The following is a 20,151-nucleotide window of genomic DNA, read 5'->3' on the forward strand; positions in this document are numbered from 1 at the left end:
GTACGTGCCAAATATGCCCTGAGGGCTCTCACTGGGCAGAGGAGTCTCTCCTCCTCTCGACCCACTAAACTTGTGAGGTTAGGAACCTCAAAAGTCCTCGGCCAGGGTTTGGATGGGTTCTCATTCTTAGCGAGGAAGTCGAGCCCTAAAGAACATACTGCACCGTCTTGATTGAAGCCTACCTGCTTCTAAATTGCCTGATTCTCGCTGACCCTTTTTGCTATGGCTAGAGCCATCAGGAATAAAGTTTTCTTCGTCAAATCTCTAAGGGTCGCTTGCGAGATGGGTTCGAACTTCCTGCCGCATAAGAACTTCAAAACCACATCCAAATTCCAAACCGGAGGTCTTACCGTGTGCTTAGTTGTTTCAAACGACTTCAAGAGATCCTTCAAGTCTGTATCTTGAGATAAATCCATGCCTCTATGCCTAAAACGGCCGAAAGCTTGCTTCTGTATCCTTTTATGGTGGACACGGCCAGCTTAGATTCCTGCCACAGGAATAGGAGAAAATCAGCAATCTGACTCACAGAGGTAGAGGTTGAGGACACGTTGTGTCGTTTACACCAAGATCTAAAGACCTCCCACTTCGATTGGTAGACTCTCTGAGAAGATACCCTCCTCACTCTTGCAATCGCTCTCACAGCTTGCGCTGAAAAGCCTCTCGCTCTGGCAAGCTTCTCGATAGTCTGAATGCAGTCAGTTGTAGAGCGAGGTTGTTTTGATGATACCTCTCGAAGTGGGGCTGTTTGAGAAGCTTTGGACTTGGAGGAAGGCTTCTTGGAAAGTCCACTAGCATTTCCACTACCTCTGTGAACCACTCTCTTGCTGGGCAGAATGGAGCTACCAGGGTCATCCTCCCTGTCTCGAGAAGAGCGAACTTCTTGATAACAAGGTTGATGATCTTGAACGGAGGGAACGCATAAGTGTCCATCCCCGTCCAGTCCATCAAGAAGGCGTCTACTACTCCTATTGCTTCCCTGTGCGGGACCAGGGAGCAGTAGTTGGGGATTCTCTTGTTCAGGTTGGAGGCGAAGAGATCTATTGAAGGCCTCCCCCATAATTTCCACAGCTCCTGGCAAACTTGAAGATTGAGGGTCCATTCTGTGGGAAGAACTTGCCCTTTCCTGCTGAGCATGTCTGCTCTTACATTCTTCTGTCCCTGCACAAATCTTGTTAAAAGATTTACTCCATTCTCCTTTGCCCACAGAAGGAGTTCTCTTGCTGTCTCGTACAGGGACAGAGAACGAGTTCCTCCTTGCTTTTTTATGTAAGCCAAGGCCGTGGTATTGTCCGAGTTGACCTCCACTACTCTCCCCGAGACAGCATCTCTGAAGGCTTTCCAAGAGCCCGAGACCTCCCTGCTCCCCAGTGTTGCTCCCCAACCTGACTCCGAAGCGTCTGAGAACAACACTAGGTCTGGGTTCTTCCTGTACAGGGAGATTCCTTCCCCCAACTTCGCAGGATCCAGCCACCAACTCAGATGTTCTTTGATGTCTGCTGGAATGGGAAAGGAAAAGGAGTCCTCCTGATTCTTCCTGTCCCAGACTCTTGAAAGGAAGTGCTGCAGAGGTCTGAGATGCAACCTTCCGAGGGAGACAAACTGCTCGAGCGAGGAGAGGGTGCCAAGCAAACTCATCCAATCCCTCGCCAAGCACTTCTCTCTCCCCAGAAATAGTTGCACTTTCTCGAGGCACTTGTTTTGCCTCTCTTGGGAGGGAAAAGCCCGAAAAAGAACTGAGTCCAGAACTATCCCCAAATAAAGAATCGTCTGACTCGGCTCGATCTGGGACTTTTCCTTGATGATGATCAGACCCAGCTCCTGGGTCATCAGAAACGTCTTCCTCCAGACACTTGCTCTTCGATTGCAACCTTATCAACCAGTCGTCCAAGTATAGGGATACCCTTATCCCTTCTTGATGAAGCCATCCAGCCACGTTTGACATTACTCTGGTGAAGACTTGAGGAGCCGTGCTGAGGCCGAAACAAAGGGCTCTGAACTGGAAGCACCTGTTCTGAACTACAAACCTTAGGAATTTCCTTGAAGTCGAGTGGATGGGGATATGAAAGTAGGCGTCTTTTAAGTCGAGAGACACCATCCAGTCCCCTGGACGGACTGCTGCCAGCACCGACTGAGTCGTCTCCATAGTAAACTTGGTCTTCTCTACAAAGACGTTCAGTGCGCTGACATCTAGAACGGGTCTCCATCCACCCGAGGTCTTGGGTACTAGAAGCAGGGATTCTAGTTCCAGTACAGGTTCTATGGCTCCCTTTTCCAGCATCTGGTCTACTAGATCTAGGAGCGCCTCTTGTTTCACAGCGTTCGAGTATTGAGCCACCAAGGCTCTTGGGGTTCTCGAAAGTGGTGGCTTTTACAAGAAAGGGATCTTGTAACCCTCCCTGATGACTGAGAGGGACCAGGCGTCCGCCCCCCTTTTTTTCCAGGCCTGCCAAAAGTATGACAGCCTTGCTCCTACTGCTGTCTGGAGGACTTGTGTTTCACTTCCTAGAGCGGGGTCTAAACGTTCTCCTGCTCGCTCTACCGCCTGTCTCTTGTCTTCTTCCCCTGAAGTCCGTCCTGGTAGGAGCTCTACCTCGAAAGGGCTGCATAACCTTCTTCTCCTCCTTCTTTGCAGATGATTGGCCTACCGGCAGACCCTTCCTTACGGAGCGAGTCAGAAGATCTTGAGTGGCCTTTTGCGTAAGGGAATAGGTAATATCTCTAACCAGCGACTGAGGAAACAGATATTCCGAGAGAGGGGCGTAAAGGAGTTCTGCCTTCTGTGCAATCGTAACCCCTTTTGTCGCGAAGGAGCATAGCAGAGCCCTCTTCTTCAAAACCCCCGCTGTAAACAGGGAAGCCATCTCGTTTGCTCCATCCCTAAGAGCCTTATCCATACAGGCCATAATACTGTTTAAGTCCTCCATTCCTGTGGCTTGTATGGGTTTTCCTGGCCAGAGCACCAAGAGCCCAGTCCAAGAAGCTGAATACTTCGAAAGACCGAAATATTCCTTTGATGAGGTGGTCTAGTTCCGTCATGGACCACATCACCTTAGCGGAATTAAGGGCGTGTCTCCTGGAAGAATCTACAATCCCGGAGAAGTCCCCCTGGGAGGACGCAGGTACTCCCAGGCCAAGAGTTTCTCCAGTTTCGTACTACATTCCCGCCTTAGACGCAAGCTTAGCTGGAGGAAAAGAGGTGGTGGTCTTCACTGCTTGCTTTCGTTCTTTCAGCCAATCTTCGATCCTTGTTATCGCCTTACTTTGCTGAAATCGACAGCTTCATCTTGATGAAGGCTGACTGCTTCTGCGATTTTTTTCTTATAAACTGAGACTGGGGAGAACGGGGAGCAGCTGGTTTAAACTCCTCTACATACAGCTCGAGGAGGGAGCGAGAGAGAACCTTATAATCCGCCGCCACATTAGCAGGTTTATCTTCATCTTCCGAAATTTCTTCAAAGTCCAGATTTCCTTCTAACTCCTTATCCCTTTGGGTTGAAGGAACTAAGTCGGAAGTTCCTTGTTGCTCTGAATAGCTGTGAGCACATTCACTAAACTCTCCCTGATGCGCACCTGCGTCAGGAGAAAATTTCTGATTGTCGGAAGTATCCTGGCGTCGTGAAAAGGAAGCGTCCTTACTTCGGGAGGCAAAAGCGTCCTGGAGCCGAGAGACGGGTAAATCCTGAGCTCAATCACTTGCCGCGTCCTTGTATCGAGTGCTAGATGAGTCTCAATGTCGGGAGCTGGATGTGTCCTTCCGTTGAGAGCTGGATGCGTCCTGTCGTAGAACACTGGGTGCGTCTTTTCGCCGAGAGACGCATGCGTCCTGACGCCGCGGGCTGTATGCGTCCTGGCATCGAGAACTAGATGCGTCCTGCTGCCAAGAGCTGGTTGCGTCCTGACGTCCAGATCTGGATGCGTCCTGACGCACAGCGCTGGATGCGTCCTGTCCGCGAGCGCTGTATGCGTCCTGTCGTCCAACTTTAGCATCGTCCTGTCTGGCGAAGGTCTGTCGGGAACAAGAGCTGAAGTTTTCCCAGTGAGGAGCTTTGAAGGTGTCGTTGTGTCGAACGACAAAGTCCGCATCTCGGCGAAAGGAAGAAAATTCCTTACGTCTAGAGGATGGAGAGGCGAGGCGACGAGAGCTTGACTTATTGTGGCGTTGAGAGTCGGGAGAAGCAGACTGAACGGAGCCAGAAACTTCACGGTGTCGAGAGAGAGAAGGTTCTCCTGGAGAAGAGTGCCGTAACCTCCTTACATCACGCGAACAGTGCTGTACATAATCCTGAAAGGGAGAGGAACTCCGTTCCTTCTTACGTACTGCAGAACCTTCTGCAGGAGCTTCCTCCCTTGATCTCTTCACTGGCAGATTGTCATCTTTACGTCTGCCCGACTGGGGGGGAGGGCGGCTAAAAGCTTTCACTAGCGAAGTCAGCTGTTCCTGCATGACAGTCATGAAAGATCTCGCTACCGCTGCTGGGTCTAGCGGTTATGAAGGAGACGGGTGTCGAGTTATGCTGGAAGCAGGAGAAGGCTCTCTTGAAAATTCTCCGTAAGCCGAAGGGAGAGGAGATCTCTCCTCCCTCCATGCGTCCTGCGGAGAATTATCCTCTCTAGGTTTCGCCCTTTTCGCAGGCGAGGCGTTCTAGTTGTCGTCTGAAGGAAACGGTTCCGGGCTACTCTACCTGCTTGAAAGAGGAGAGCAATAACGAGTCTGCTCAGCTTGTTGCCTCCAACTTTGATTGATCGGCCTTGACTCCTCATACTGCCATCTGCGTCTTGGAGAGGGGCTCGGAGAAGACACTACCACTTCCGACACGCCTTTTCCGTGGCGGTCAAAAGCAGCCTGGGAAGACGCAACAGGACTGCTTGAGGCGACGGCTGACCGAGGATCAGCTCCTCTCACCCCCTTTGCGGTCATCGACGTACCTTCTCCCTTGGTCCTGGGAGCTTGGTAGAGGTCTTGACCTATGGGCATGACAGGATCGATCAGTTGCCACCTCCACTGCACTTTCACAAGCACTATCACTCATATCACCTGCACTCTTACCTTCCTTCAAGGCTGCAAGTTGATCCTTAAGGTCCTTCATCTCAGCCGCCATCTTGACGTACTGAGGGTCATCCAACGTAGCTACAGGTCCTGTCTCAGGCGCAGGAGCTACTACCTCAGGAGAAGGTTCTACTACTACAGGGGTCGAGGGATTAGAAAGGTCTACACTAGCATCACTCCCAGACTTAGATTTAGATTTAGAAGCCCTCCTTACTTTATCTAACTCCAATCTATGCACACAGCGTTTCATTTCCAACCATTACTTCTCATCCAAAACCTCGCATTCATTACATCTTTTATCTAAAGCGCATTCAAATCCCCTACACCCCAAACAAACAGTGTGAGGATCAACCGAAGCTTTCGGCAATCTCACCTTACACTCCTCATTCACACACACTCGAAACTGTTTCTGAGACATCGTAAATCAAAGAACAATCAAAAGAATAATCCAAAAAACAAGCCACAAAAGCGATTGCCAATCCACAGAATACGTCACCAATTATCAGCAGAAAAAACAGCGACACAGGGAAGCGAGCGAAAAACCCGACAGCGGACTAGCAACGATGTTGTCAGTCCAACAAGCAGAGATGATCTGAGGAATAGAAAATGGGAATGATTCCAAGTACCACCCTGTAAGGGTTGTCAACCACCTAACCGAACACCTACCACTCGGCGGTTGCCGCGAGTTTTGAAAAATCTGCCGGACCGATAGAGACTATAGCTATATATATATAACTGCCAGGTAAGTCCTATTCATAAAAAACTGTAGTACTGGGATTGATGAATTAGGTTGGGGTCATTTTGATAGCTGAGGGAGGATTGTGGATTAAGCTTAATGAATTAGGTCAAAGTTCTTTTCGGTGACTGTTGTCGATTAAGGTTGATGAATTGGGTCAAGGTTCTTTTTGATGGTCATTGCAGTTATTAAGATTGATAAATTAAGTTAAGTTTCAGTTCTGTAGGTTAAGAAATGTCAGAGTTTTATTTAGTAACCTCTAAATTTGTTTGCATCATCCTGCAACAATTGTGTAACAGAAAATGCCCATACACTATGGACCATCCATTCCATTTTGCACCACTGACATACCAACCACTTGCTCCCCAAAACAACACCCAACCTTATGGCAGGTCTAAGGATAGGAGAGACTGTCTCATCTAGAGCTTCCTCTCTTCCCCATCCAATTCCACCTTCCGACATGGAGGGGATGAAAGGAATGGAAAGACTGACCTCCCCCTTCCCATCCTTTTCCATGAGGAGCTGCACTGCTCTGTTGTTGATACTTTGGCCTGGTGGAGAGCGGGATTCTAATGTGAACATGTGAGATAGCTAGTGACTTTCCTCTTAGGATAGTTAAGTATATCTTAGTTTTACCAGATCACTGAGCTGATAACACCTCTCCTAGGGCTGGGCCAAAGGATTAGATATCTTTACATGGCTAGGAACCAATTGGTCACATAGCAATGGGACAGTAGTGAGGAGGGCCCACTTCTCAATACATCCAGCTGAAAGTAGTGAAAAGGGTCCAGAAGTGGGCTGCTCCGCCAACTTAACCAGCTATTGACTGAGCTCTGTTTCTGGAGTAACAACATGTGGACATTCCCCCTCTTCATAATCCCCCTCTTCATAATGACATGGCCACACATGGGATAAATGCTTGGCCACATAGGATCAGCCTTACCCAAAGGGCTATGTATTCCTTCAAGGAGTAGCACTTCATGGCTGGTACAAATTCCTTCATCTTCTTCAACCAGGCTCCTTGATACCTATCCAGCCAGGAGATGGCTCTCAATGGCCCTACCTAGTATCAACTCCTGGTCTATTATCTATGTGCTGGTGAACTTCGTGCTCAAAGTCCTAGGTAAGGTATGGGCATCCTCCAGTATATTATACTACTTGGCATGGCAGGGAAACAGTGGGGGAACACCTTCTACAACATGAAGAAGGCCAAGGAGCCTTCTTTTCCTGCTACTAGGCTACTCATCTCCTTCAAGATGCCTATAATCAACAGGGGCCAGGGATGCCACACTGTTTACTTCATTTTAGGAAGGCTATCTACCATGTGTTCCAGATATAAGATGCTGAAGTGTTCCTCCAGTATGACATCATGTCCTCGTACATCCAATTTCCTCTGATGATAGGACATCTCCAAGATCTGCCTTGCCAGCATGACTGGCAACTTCTCCTGGTCCTAACAGCGCTATCTCATCTTGACAACTGATGTCAGGAGTGATGTGAGGAGGAGCAGATTCCCACTCTGTCCTGTTTTTCCCTCAAGGTGGGTCGTCTCTGTGCTCTGCTTTTCAAGCAAGATGGAATTACTGTACTACTGGTGGAGTATCAGGATGAGTCCCTCCAGTGGTCGTGTCGGTGACTGTGCGATCCGTCGAGAAGTAGGACAAACTCCTCCTCCTCTCAAGCAGCTCTTCTGTGGTGATGCCTCTCTCCTCCTGAAAGTCGGCCTCAGCCAGACTCTCTCCCACCTCGTTGAGGCCGGTTCTGCTGATAACAAGGGCCTGTAGGAGGGGGCTGACTCTTGCTAGCGGGAATCTCCATCCCGAACGGCCAATTAATCAACAGGTCTGCTCTTCCACTCTCTGGTTCTTGACTGGTTAGGAAGGACTGTAAAGTGAATCCGCTTGCCACTCACCAGGTTCACTATTGGACACCATCACGCTGTCGTCCTGCTCTCGGTGGTTTAGGTGTTGCCAGAGTTCTTGCTAGGCATCTTTTGCTTCCTTCTACCTGTCAATTTGGAGGGAGGAAACAGATTTTCAGTATGTCATGGAGATGGGGGTGGTCTTCTCCATCACTTCTTGTATTTTCCTATTTTCCCCACTCCTGCAAGAAATGCACACTGAATGGGGATCTACTGCTAATGAAGACATGATCTTACTGCAGGGCTTTTTCCTGCCTACAAACCAATGTACTACAGGCTTACCATTTTCTTCATCATGGTGCAATAAATGCCATGGTAGGAGTGAAGAAAAATAAGTGGTCAGCACTTTTCACCAAGGGGACTTACAGGTACGTGTCCCCAATTGAAAAACAAAGATTTACTATTTCAAACACAGAATGACAGGGAAATTACTCACTAAATGCACACTTTACATCTACTTTATTCACTAAACAAGGAGGGGACACCCTTTAACAACACTTAACGTCACCATAGGTCTAGCATTAGGATTTTGTTTTTTCAAAGACAATTCAGTAACAGCCGAAGTGCATCAAGTGTTGGAGCACATCAAATAGGTACTAAGGGTAATAGGCTATAGAAGTCTCTCGAAGCTTAACACAAGCTAACATTTACTAAGGGCTAAAACTAAAGTAAACCTTTAGTTGATGAAAACAGCACAACAGCTAACTCAAGGCAAAACTTCCTAGCTTAAGGGGGCCGGCCGGCTAATGCCCTTTTTTAAGGACAGGACTTCGATATTCATACCACTTAATAAGGTGACTTGGGACATCTCCAAACCGCATATGATTTTCGCCTCTGACCTTCGGTTTTGTGACGCCAGGGCGATTTACCCCGAAAATAACCATTTTTCAAATTCTATCTCCTCCCTTGATATTTAATATTAAGGCCTGGGATTACTACCATATATAGACCTGATGTAGACCTCCAATCGAATGAAGAGTTTTTTTTCTAAAAGTAATTTTTTTGCTAGATATGAATTTTTCAATATGGTAAAAAAATAAACCCTATAAATCAGGAGAAAAAAATTTATTAAAAAAATACGAAACAAAAATTGGAAAAAAGGGCTTGATTTGATTGTTCTAATATGTCTTTCTGAGTTATATACCAAATTCCAATGTTATAGCTTTAAAACTAAGTGAGAAGATAGATTTTGAAGGTCAATAAGTATAGTTTTGAGATACGGGCGTTCAAAGTTTTCCTTCGTATTTCTATAAAGACAATGTTAATAAATAATGATTATTATGAATGTATATTTCTTTTTTGTGTATTAATAAACCAAAACTGCTTGAGGCAAGATGGGGGCACTCCTTCCTACGCAATTCTCTCTCTCCCCTTCACTAACTCGGCTTATTACAGCGAATTTTCTTCTTCTGTATGTTAGCGAGATGTTTTCCTTGTATTTTCCTTTTTGGCATGATGAAATTCTTGCCCGAAACAAAGATAAACAAACGTAAAATGGAAGAGAATGTCAAGAGGTGAAACTCGAAGGCGTACTCTTTTTTTTACAAAGACAATTTAATAAATCATGATTATTGTGAATTTCATATTCCATTTTGGGTATTGAAAAACCAAAACTTTGTTATCATAAATGAAGATCTCTTTGCTCAAAGATCGTAGCCTTGGGCATAGTGTGACGTGTGCTGTCAAGCAAGACGGGGGCGTTACTAAGCAACCCTCCCCTCTCTCTTCACTAACTACGCATATATTATGATATTCTGTAATAATACTCGAGTGATTTTTCTTCGTCTGTATGTTAGCGAGATGTTTTCCTTGTCTTTTTCTCATTGGCATGATGAAATTCTTGTCGAAACATACATAACCATACGTAAAAGCGGGCGAATGGCAGAGGTGAAAAGGAACGTGTAGACTACTTGAAGTCTGTGATCGCACTAAATCAGGACTGGACTTGGTAGCTGAGCCTGAAGTCTCCTTCTCGACTCGGGGAATGTCTACAGATGCCATTTCTCCCAATTTCTTTGACAATAATTATCAAAATTTACGATAATAGAAGAAATATTGCATTTTCTTGTACGGATCAATGTTTTAGGCTTATTGAGTTACGATAACTAATTACCCTGTAACTACGAAAGTAAGAGGAATTTTGACGAAATATTTCGTATACGTACTCTCAATTACCATATGAAGCTCCATGAATTTTTTCATGACTTTGCATTTTTTGCCCTATACCACCATATATAGGGGTTCCGGCCGGCCCCCTTAAAGAAAAGGCATAAGAGCAATCAAGCAAAGAGTAAATATGAAGGCAAGACTTACTTCAATTACTTACCCACAGTGAATCAGAATGTAAATTAGTAATGAAATTAATGGGAGAATACTTGAAGCTAATTAGCCAACTGATTTTATCTTGATAATTATATAAACAAGAAAACCAACTAGCACTAATATATATTGAATGGGAATAGCTGCAAACCTAAACCTTTATTCAAGGGCAAAATCAGAACTGGTCTGTCTGGTTCTAACAAAAGTAATGGCAGTACTCACAAAGTGTCATGCAACCCCCTCCTGATAGTAAGGCATCCAAACTATTGCAAAGGAAGAAAATACAATACAGTACATATTGCAATGGATGATATTGTATTATATTTATGGTGTTTTTACATTGCATGGAACCAGTGGTTATTCATCAACAGGACCAACGGCTTTAAGTGACTTCCGAACCAAGTCACAATGGACGATGATGGATGAAAGACAGGAGTAACAATGCATTCCTCAACAAAAATCCAAAATATAAGAGAATCTTGAGAGGACTTTAAATATGATCACTGTATTTGAAGAATGGCTGAATGCTTCTGAAGACTCCAAACATGACTTTTGGCAAAATGCTATTTTCAGATGAACAAGGTCTGAAGTGTTTGAGCCGAATTTGTAGTATAAGCTATGGTTAATTATAATTAATGGGTTTGAGGTAACACAAAATGCATTTTTCTTTACAAGTATACAAACTTGAGCACATTTCTTTCCTTTAGTGAATTTTCACTATAAAAACAAAAAATTTTCTTAAAAAGAGTTTCATATGACAAATACTACAGGATTTAAAAAATACTAGGTATATAGATTTATATACATTTATGTAAGTTATACTTATATATTTTATCAAAATAGAAGTATAACTTACATAAATGGGCCAAGATTGAAGTAATGTACTTACTTGTACACTGGGGAATTTACTTCTTTTGCATTTATTGCACCTCAAAACTGTCACCGACAAATGCTTACTATACTGAAAAGAAAAATACATACAACAATTTAAAACGGAGGGTACCAAAAATTAATATGAGCAGCAATTTCTAGTGCTATATTTATATAGTGAACCATCATTAATAACCAAAAATAATCAACTTTGTAATGTACAGTAAACAAAAACCTGTACTTTTACAAGTGCCTTATTCCCAGCATATAGTCCACAATCCTTATTACACAGAACTGGTAGGTCAAACCTAGTCCATAATCCAAATTGTCTCATTAACATGGTTTACTTACCAAATGAGTTATTGTATCATTATATGAGAGTAAACCTTTCCCACACCCAAAAATATATTGTGTAAAATTACTTGATAATAATACAGGCAGTCCTCAGTTATTGGCGATCAGGTTTTATAACACTCAGGGAATTATGGCACCATAATGGGCAAGTTTCAGTTATGAGAGCCATAAGGCTCTAATAATAGAGTTATGGTCCCATAACATGCCTTACAGAGGTGCCATTCATCAGTTATCAGTGCCATTAAGGGAGCTGGCTGGCTAATGCCCTTTTTTAAGGACAGGACTTTGACATTCATACCACTTAACCCTCTTACGCCGATTGGACGTATTAAACGTCGAGTCAAAATGTCTCCCGTATGCCGATTGGACGTATCATACGTCGGCTCAAAAAAGTTTTTTTAAAAATTCGCGGAAAAATACTTATAGGCCTACCAGCCGAAAACTTTTGTATCACGCGCCTTGGGGGATGCTGGGAGTTCACGGATCAAGGCGTTGTTTTGTTTACAATCGCTACGCAGGCGCGCAAGCGCGAATTTCTTTCTTATTGCACTAAAAAGTATCAGTGACACATCTCGGAAATTATTTCGTCACTTTGACATAATTATTGCACCATTTTAAATTATCCTTTACATGAAGTATTATATATGAAAATGTGCGCAATTTCATGCACAATACAACTAAAAAATACTCATGATTGTAGCTTTTATCAATTTTGAAATATTTTCATATAAATAACGATAAGTGCAAAAATTACAACCTTCGGTCAACTTTGACTCTACAGAAATGGTCGAGAAACGCAATCGTAAGCTAAAATTCTTATATTATAGTAATATTCAATCATTTGCCTTCATTTTGCAACAAATTGGACGTCTCTAGCACAATATTTCGATTTATGGTGAATTTATGAAAAAACTTTTTCCTTACTTTCGTGCGATAACTCTTCCGATAAATTTTTTCGTGCGATTGTCCTAATGTTTGCACCCTTTTAAATTTGCCGTTACATAAAGTTTTATATATGGAAATGTGCGCAATTTCATGCACAATACAAAAAAAAACAACCCATGGTTGTAGCTTTTATCAGTTTTGAAATATTTTCATATAAATAACGTTAAGTGCAAAAATTTCAACTTTCGGTCAGCTTTGACTCTACCGAAATGGTCGAAAAACGCAATTGTAAGCTAAAACTCTTATATTCTAGTAATATTCAATCATTTACCTTCATTTTGGAAGTCTCTAGCACAATATTTCGATTTATGGTGAATTTATGAAAAAAAAAAAATTACGTTCGCGCGGTAACTCTTCCGAAAAAATCAGAATTTTTTTGTGCGATTGTCGAAATGTTTGCACCATTTAAAATTAGCTGTTACATAAAGTTTTATATATGAAAATGTGCGCAATTTCATGTAGAATACAACTAAAAATGATTGAAGGTTGTAGCTTTTCTCTTTTTTTGAAATATTTGCATATAAATCACGATAAATAGAAAAAAAACCACGTTCGGTCAAATTTGACTCTACCGAAATAGTTGAAAAACGCAATTGTAAGCTAAAACTCTTACGGCCTAGTAATATTCCGTCATTTTTCTTCATTTTGAAACAAATTTGAAGTCTCTAAAACAATATTGTGATTTATGGTGAATTTTTGAAAAATATATTTACCTTCACTCCGCGCGCCGATTCGCGGCCGCAAGTCTCCGAAATACGTACATGGCATTATCCTAATATTTGCTCCTTTTCATATTAGCCTTTTTATAGAGTTTCATATATCAAAATGTGCGCAAATTCATGAAGAATACAATAAAAATAATATAAGGTTGTAGCTTTTTCCATCTTCGAAATATGTGCATATGAAAAAATATATATATTAAAATTTCGACATTCGGTCAAATTTAACTCGTCCGAAATGGTCGAAATCTGCAATTCTAATCTAAAACTCTTACAGTATCGTAATATTCAATCATTTGTCTTAATTTTGAAACAAATTGGAAGTCTCTAGAACATTATTTAGAATTACGGTGAATTTTTGAAAAAAATATTTTTTTGCGTCCGCGCGTTACGAATTCGTACATCATTTTGTGATAATATTTTTCCGGTGTTGCTTTTATTGTTTTACAATGTATTATATATCAAAATGATCGCAATTTAGTGTACAATACAACGCAAAAAAAAGTAACTGGTTAGCTTTGACCGTTTTCTGCACAGCGTGATTTGAATACAATTATGTATGAATTTTTTTTTTTCGCTACCATATATTGCATTATTTACATATGATAATGATATTATTTTTCATTTCTGATGGTTGCATTCTAAACTTCAGGCAATGACAAAAAAAGGAGCCAAAAATGAACTCTTAATCTTCAAAAGTACGCGCGCTGTAATTTTTTGAAAAAATTATTTTTTCCACTTCCGCGCTCACTCCAAACCAGGCCCGGCATACGGGAGACGTTTTGATTTTTAGGGCTCCGGCGTAAGAGGGTTAATAAGGTGACTTGGCAAATCTCCAAACTGCATATGATTTTTGCCTCTGACCTTTGGTTTTGTGACAACAGGCTGATTTATCCCAAAAATAACCATTTTTAAAATTCTCTCCTCCCTTGATATTTAATATTACGACTTGGGATTATTACCATATATAGACATGATGTAGTCCTCCAATCAAAAGAAGATTTTTTTTTTTATCATTTTTTTGCTAGATATGATTTTTTTCATTATGGTGAAAAAATAAATCCTATAAATCAGGAAAAAAAAAATGTTAGAAAAAAAAAATTGGATAAAAGGGCTTCACTTGATTGTTCTATAATGTCTTTCTAAGTTATATACCAAATTTCAATGCTATAGCTTTAAAACTAAGGGAGAACATAGAATTTGAAGGTCAATAAGTAGAGTTTTGAGATACGGGAGTTCAAAGACAATGTTAATAAATAATGAGTATTATGATTTTACATTTCTTTTTTGGGTATTAATAAACCAAAACTATGTTATTTATCATAATTTAATCATAAATGAAGATCCCTTTGCTCATATATCGTAGCCTGGGGCACTGCATCAGGAAAGATGGGGCACTCCTTCCTATGCAACTCTCTCTCTCTCTCCTTCACTAACTTGGCTTATTACAGCAAATTTTCTTCTTCTGTATGTTAGCGAGATTTTTGCTTGTCTTTTCCTCTTTGGCATGATGAAATTTTTGCAGAAACAAGCTAAACAGATGTAAAAGCAAGAGAATGTCAGAGGTGAAACTTGAACGTGTAGTACTCAATTTTTACCAAGACAATGTTAATAAATCATGATTATTATGAATTTCATATTCCTTTTTGGGTATTAATAAACCAAAACTGTTATTTATCATAAATGAAGATCCCTTTACTCAAAGACCGTAGCATGGGGCACTGCGCGATGTGTGCATCAGGCAAGACGGGGCATTCCTTACTACGCACCCCTCCCCGAGCCCCGCCCTCTCTCTCTTTACTATGTTAATATCGCGGATATTATGATATATCCTGAACTCATATTAGGGCGAATTTTCTTCTTCTCTATGTTAGTGAGATGTTTTGCTTCTTTTCCTCTTTGGCAAGATGAAATTCTTACCGAAACAGTAAACAGACGTAAAAGCAAGCGAATGTCAGAGGTGAAACTCGAACGTTTACCATCTTTCCTGTTTCCGCTCGCTCTGAAGGCTGGTAGCTCCTGTGAATCATGGAATCTCTACAGATGCCATTGCTCACAATTTCTTTGACGATAATGATCAAAATTTACAGTAAAAGAAGAAATATTGCATTTTCTTAAACAGATCAATGTTTTTGGCTAATTGAGTTATGTTTACTAATTACCCTGTAACTACGACAGTAAGAGGAATTTTGACAAAATATTTTGTAAACGCATTCTCCATTGCCATACGAAGCTTCACGAATTTTTCACGACTTTGCACTTTCACCCTATATGTATCCCCCATATATAGTACCGGCCAGCCCCCTTAACTGGAACTTGGCGTCATAAATCCCCGATTTTCGGTTAAAGGCGGTTTTCGCTTGTCAGCACCCCGCAGAGAACAGAACCCTCGCCAATAACCGAGGACTGCCTGTAATCACTTTACCTCTCATGCTATACACTGCAAATGGCTTCAGTGAAATTCTGCTACTCATGCCTTTTCTGTGGTCTGCCTTCCACAAATCTCCAGCTTCCCTTCCCATAGTTCTCATCCAAGCAGGCCTGGGTCTTTCAACTCTTCTACTGCCCAAGCCATATACCTTTCATCATTGTCTCAACTACACTTGGAGCTTTCATAATTTCCACTATGGTATGATTTCTCAATCTATCTTGTCATCTGACTCCTACATTCTTCCTAAATTTTTATTTCCCCTAAAGTTTTATTTCCAAATTAAGAAAATCTTTAAATTTTCACTGTAATACCATAATTCATGTTCGTACAACAATACAGACCGTACTAAACTAACATGTACAGTAATCTTTCTTTTTCTCTTGGTAGACATCACATCTTGGGGGTTTTGAAGAGAACAAACAGTAGGCTGTCGAGATGAAAGAAAGGCCATTGATTCATACACAGAGGTGGTGATTGACCCTTTAACGCCGATTGGACGTATTAAACGTTGACAAAAATTGTCTGTTGGGTGCCGATTGGACGTATGGTATGTCGACGAAAAAAAAAGTTTTTTAAAAATTTGCAAAAAAATAGTTAAAGGCCTACTAGGCAAAAACTTTTGAATCACACACCTTGGGGGATGCTGGGAGCTCACGGATCAAGGCGTTGTTTTGTTTACAATCATTACGCAGGCGCACAAGCGTAAATTTCTTTCTTCTCGCACTAAAAAGCATCAGCGACACATCTCAGAAATTATTTCATCACTTTGACATAATTTTTGCACCATTTTATATTAGCCGTTACATGGAGTATTATACATGAAAATGTGCGCAATTTCATGTAGAATACAACAAAAAATAACTCATGGTTGTAGCTTTTATCAGTTTTGAAATATTTTCATATAAATAACGATAACTGCCAAAATTTCAACCTTTGGTCAACTTTAACTCTACGGAAATGGTTGAAACACGCAATTGTAAGCTAAAACTCTTACATTCTAGTAATATTCAATCATTTACCTTTATTTTGCAACAAATTAAAAGTCTCTAGCACAATATTTCGATTTATGGAGAATTTATGAAATAAACTTTATGCTTGCGTCCGTGCGGTAACTCTTCCGAAAAAATCATAAATTTTTTTGTGCGATTTTCGTAATGTTTGCACCATTTTAAATTAGCCGTTACATAAAGTTTTATATATGAAAATGTGCGCAATTTCATGTAGAATACAACAACAAAACAACCCATGGTTGTAGCTTTTATCAGTTTTGAAATATTTCCATATAAATAACGGTAAATAGAAAAAATTTGTCCTTCGGTCAACTTTAACTCGACCAAAATGGTCGAAAACTGCAATTGTAAGCTACAACACTTACAGTCTACTAATATTCAATCAATTACCTTCATTTTGTAACAACAGGAAGTCTTTAGCACAATTTTTATATTTATGGTGAATTTTTGAAAACAGCTTTTTTTTACGGCCGCGCGTTACAAATTCATGCATCATTTTGTGATAATATTTTCTCTGTATTGCCTTGATCGTTTTACAAAGTCTCATATACCAAAATAATCTCAATTTAGTGTACAATAAAACAAAAAAACTTAACTCGTTAGCTTTAACCGTTTTGCTCACAGCGCGTTTTGTATACAATTATATATGAAAATTTTTTTTCGTGCTGTCATATATCCCAATATTTATATATGATAATGATTTTTTTTTCTCATTTCTGACGGTTGCATACTAAACTTCAGGCAATGACAAAAAAAGAAGCTAAAAATGAACTCTTAATCTTCAAAACTAAGCGTGCTGTGATTTTCTTAAAAAAACATTTTTTCCGCTTCGGTGCTCACTCGCGAACGCCGCCGGCATACGGGAGACAATTTTTAAAATACCGCTTCGGCATTCAAGGGTTAAGTGGTACAAAGGGTGAAAAATGAACATATTCACAAATCCAGTTATCAGACTACAGTATCAACAATTTTGAAGAAAAATCAGGATACGTAACCCGTGACCAAAGCAATGAACTGGATCCATCCACAAAATTGGAACTAGTAATGAGTGCATGGAAGGAAGATCAGATTCAAGGAAAAAGAACTCTAACCCTTTATGCACTGTAGGCAAAGAGTAGAATTCTATTTCATACTTTCAAAGAGTGCTCCCGAGATGTTAAGAATCTGCGGCAAGTACTGATTAACGAAGATTCTTTCATAATTTTTGAGTGACTGGAGAAGCAGTGAGAGCTGATGAGGTTATAGCTCAAAAGTTTGTTGAATGAATAGATTAAATAATTTGGGAAGAAGAGTTATAAGCTGTGCATTTTCAATGTAAATATGACAGGACTGGTCTGGAAATTGCTGCAAGCACACATGTACAACCACAACGAGGCTAAGAGCATGCTTGGACTTATTATTATTGAAAATATATTCAGAAATTGAACCCTATTCATATGGAACAAGCCCAAAGAGGTCAGTGACTTGAAATTCAAGCTTCAACAGAATATGGTGTTCATTCGAAAGAAGTAACAGAAGCTGATGAGAAATACAAAAAAAGGAGATAAGTTATTACAAAAACAGATAAATTAACAAACTGTACAAGTTGAATTGTACAGGGAGTCCCCAGTTATTGGCGGTCTCGGTTATTGACACTCCAGTTTTATGGGGCTTCTCTAGCGCCAAAATGCACTGATAAGCAGCAATTTTCGCTCATCATCAAGGCGTCAGAATGGAAGCCTACCCGATAACGGGGGACTGCCTGTATCAACCCTTTAATGCCAATTGGACGTATTAAACGTCAACATGAATTGTTTGTTGGGTGCTGATTGGACGTATGGTACGTCGATAAAAAAGTTTTTTAAAAAATTCACGGAAAAATACTTATAGGCCTACCAGGTGAAAACTTTTGAATCACACACCTTGGGGGATGCTGGGAGCTCACGGATCAAGGCGTTGTTTTATTTACAATCATTACGCAGGCGCGCAAGCGCGAATTTCTTTCTTGCCGCACTAAAAAGTATCAGTGACACATCTCAAAAATTATTTCATCACTTTGACATAATTTTTGCACCAATTTAAATTAGCCGTTACATGGAGTATTACATATGAAAATGTGCGCAATTTCATGTAGAATACAACAAAAAAATACTCATGATTGTGTAGCTTTTATCAATTTTGAAATATTTTCATATAAATAACAATAAATGCCTAAAATTTCAACCTTCGGTCAACTTTGACTACCGAAATGGTTGAAAAACGCAATTGTAAGCTAAAACTCTTATATTCTAGTAATATTCAATCATTTACCTTCATTTTGCAACAAATTGGAAGTCTCTAGCACAATATTTTGATTTATGGTGAATTTATGAAAAAAACTTTTTCCTTACGTCCGCACGGTAACTTCTTAAAAATCAAAAATTTTTTTGTGCAATTGTCGTAATGTTTGCACCATTTTATATTAGCCGTTACATAAAGTTTTATATTTAGAAATGTGTGCAATTTCATATACAATACAACAAAAAACAACCCATGGTTGTAGCTTTTATCAATTTTAAAATATTTTCATATAAATAACGATAAGTGCCAAAATTTCAACCTTCGGTCAACTTTGACTCTACCAAAATGGTCAAAAAATACAATTGTAAGCTAAAACTCTTATATTCTTGTAATATTCAATCATTTACCTTCATCTTGCAACAAATTGGAAGTCTCTAGCACAATATTTTGATTTGTGGTGAATTTATGGAGAGAGAAAAAAAAAAAAAAAAAAAAAAAAAAAAAAAAAAAAAAAAAAGCATTTTCCTTACGTCTGCGCTGTAACTCTTCCGAAAAAATTCAAACATTTTTTCGTGCGATTCCTAAAACATATCCACCCTATACAAGATTCTGAAGTTTATATATAAGTTCCTTGTAATTCAATAAACTGAGAGTAGCACTAAAATCTATTTTAATTACTCTGCACTCAAGACCCTTATCCAGCTAAGAATCCTTTTGAGTCTACATAGTACGTACTTACAGTGGTCCCCCCGTATTCGCGGGGGATGCGTACCAGAACCCCCCGCGAATAGTTAGAATCCGGGAATGTTTGGAACCCCCTCCAAAAATACTCATAAAACTTAGCTATCCTTAACATGCTAACACCAAAGTAGCTAAAAAGACCATCCTTCATCAAATATACATAAAACGTCCTATTATGGTTCATATTAATCTTTGAAATATTATTAATATTGTTTCAAAGTAAATCTTATATTTTATGGTTATACATAAATACGTACATACGTATTATGTATGTACTGCATGACTTAGTTACGTATGTGAAAATAATTCAGTCCCCCCATAAGTATTCAGTCATGCACGCTTTCTTTCATACTGTTACTATTTGAGACATCCATTTTCTTTTTACAAGGGAAACAAATGTATGTGAAATCACAAGCGATAGAGAGAAAGAACAAAATTTGTATGAACATTAAATAATTGTTTTACGCTAGTACAACATATGTAAACCGGGTACTCACCAGTGATGAATGTTGATTAAAGATGATGATGATGAATTAGCCATGCAGTCCAATGAATGACGATGAAGATATGACTGCACAGCTAAGCAGAGGAGTTACATATCCTCTGAGGGCACCTCTTCACCTTCAGGAGGCGCTTTGGGAGGCAGTGACTCAGGCAATTTGGGAGGCACTTCTTCAGGCGATTCAAGAGGCACTAGTTCCGACGATTTGGGAGGCTTTGGAGGGTCTTTCTTCGTTCGTGTGATGAACATTGTGATTGGCAACTGCTGCCGTTGCTTCTTCATGGTGGTGAGAGCTTG

The 20,151-nt window shown here is 40.3% G+C and overlaps 1 protein-coding gene across 2 annotated transcripts in view; it reads right to left on the reverse strand.

Moving 5' to 3' along the window:
- Positions 1-20,151, reverse strand: part of LOC135208429 (uncharacterized) — a 316,957-nt gene that overhangs the window by 174,646 nt on the left and 122,160 nt on the right. For both annotated transcript variants that reach the window (XM_064240585.1, XM_064240584.1), the window contains exon 6: positions 10,913-10,984. In XM_064240585.1, the coding sequence (XP_064096655.1) occupies positions 10,913-10,984 (72 nt within the window). The remainder of the gene's footprint in view (positions 1-10,912; positions 10,985-20,151) is intronic.

The sequence above is a fragment of the Macrobrachium nipponense genome, chromosome 35, assembly GCF_015104395.2.
Source record: "Macrobrachium nipponense isolate FS-2020 chromosome 35, ASM1510439v2, whole genome shotgun sequence".
NCBI classification, from domain to species: Eukaryota; Metazoa; Arthropoda; class Malacostraca; order Decapoda; family Palaemonidae; genus Macrobrachium; species Macrobrachium nipponense.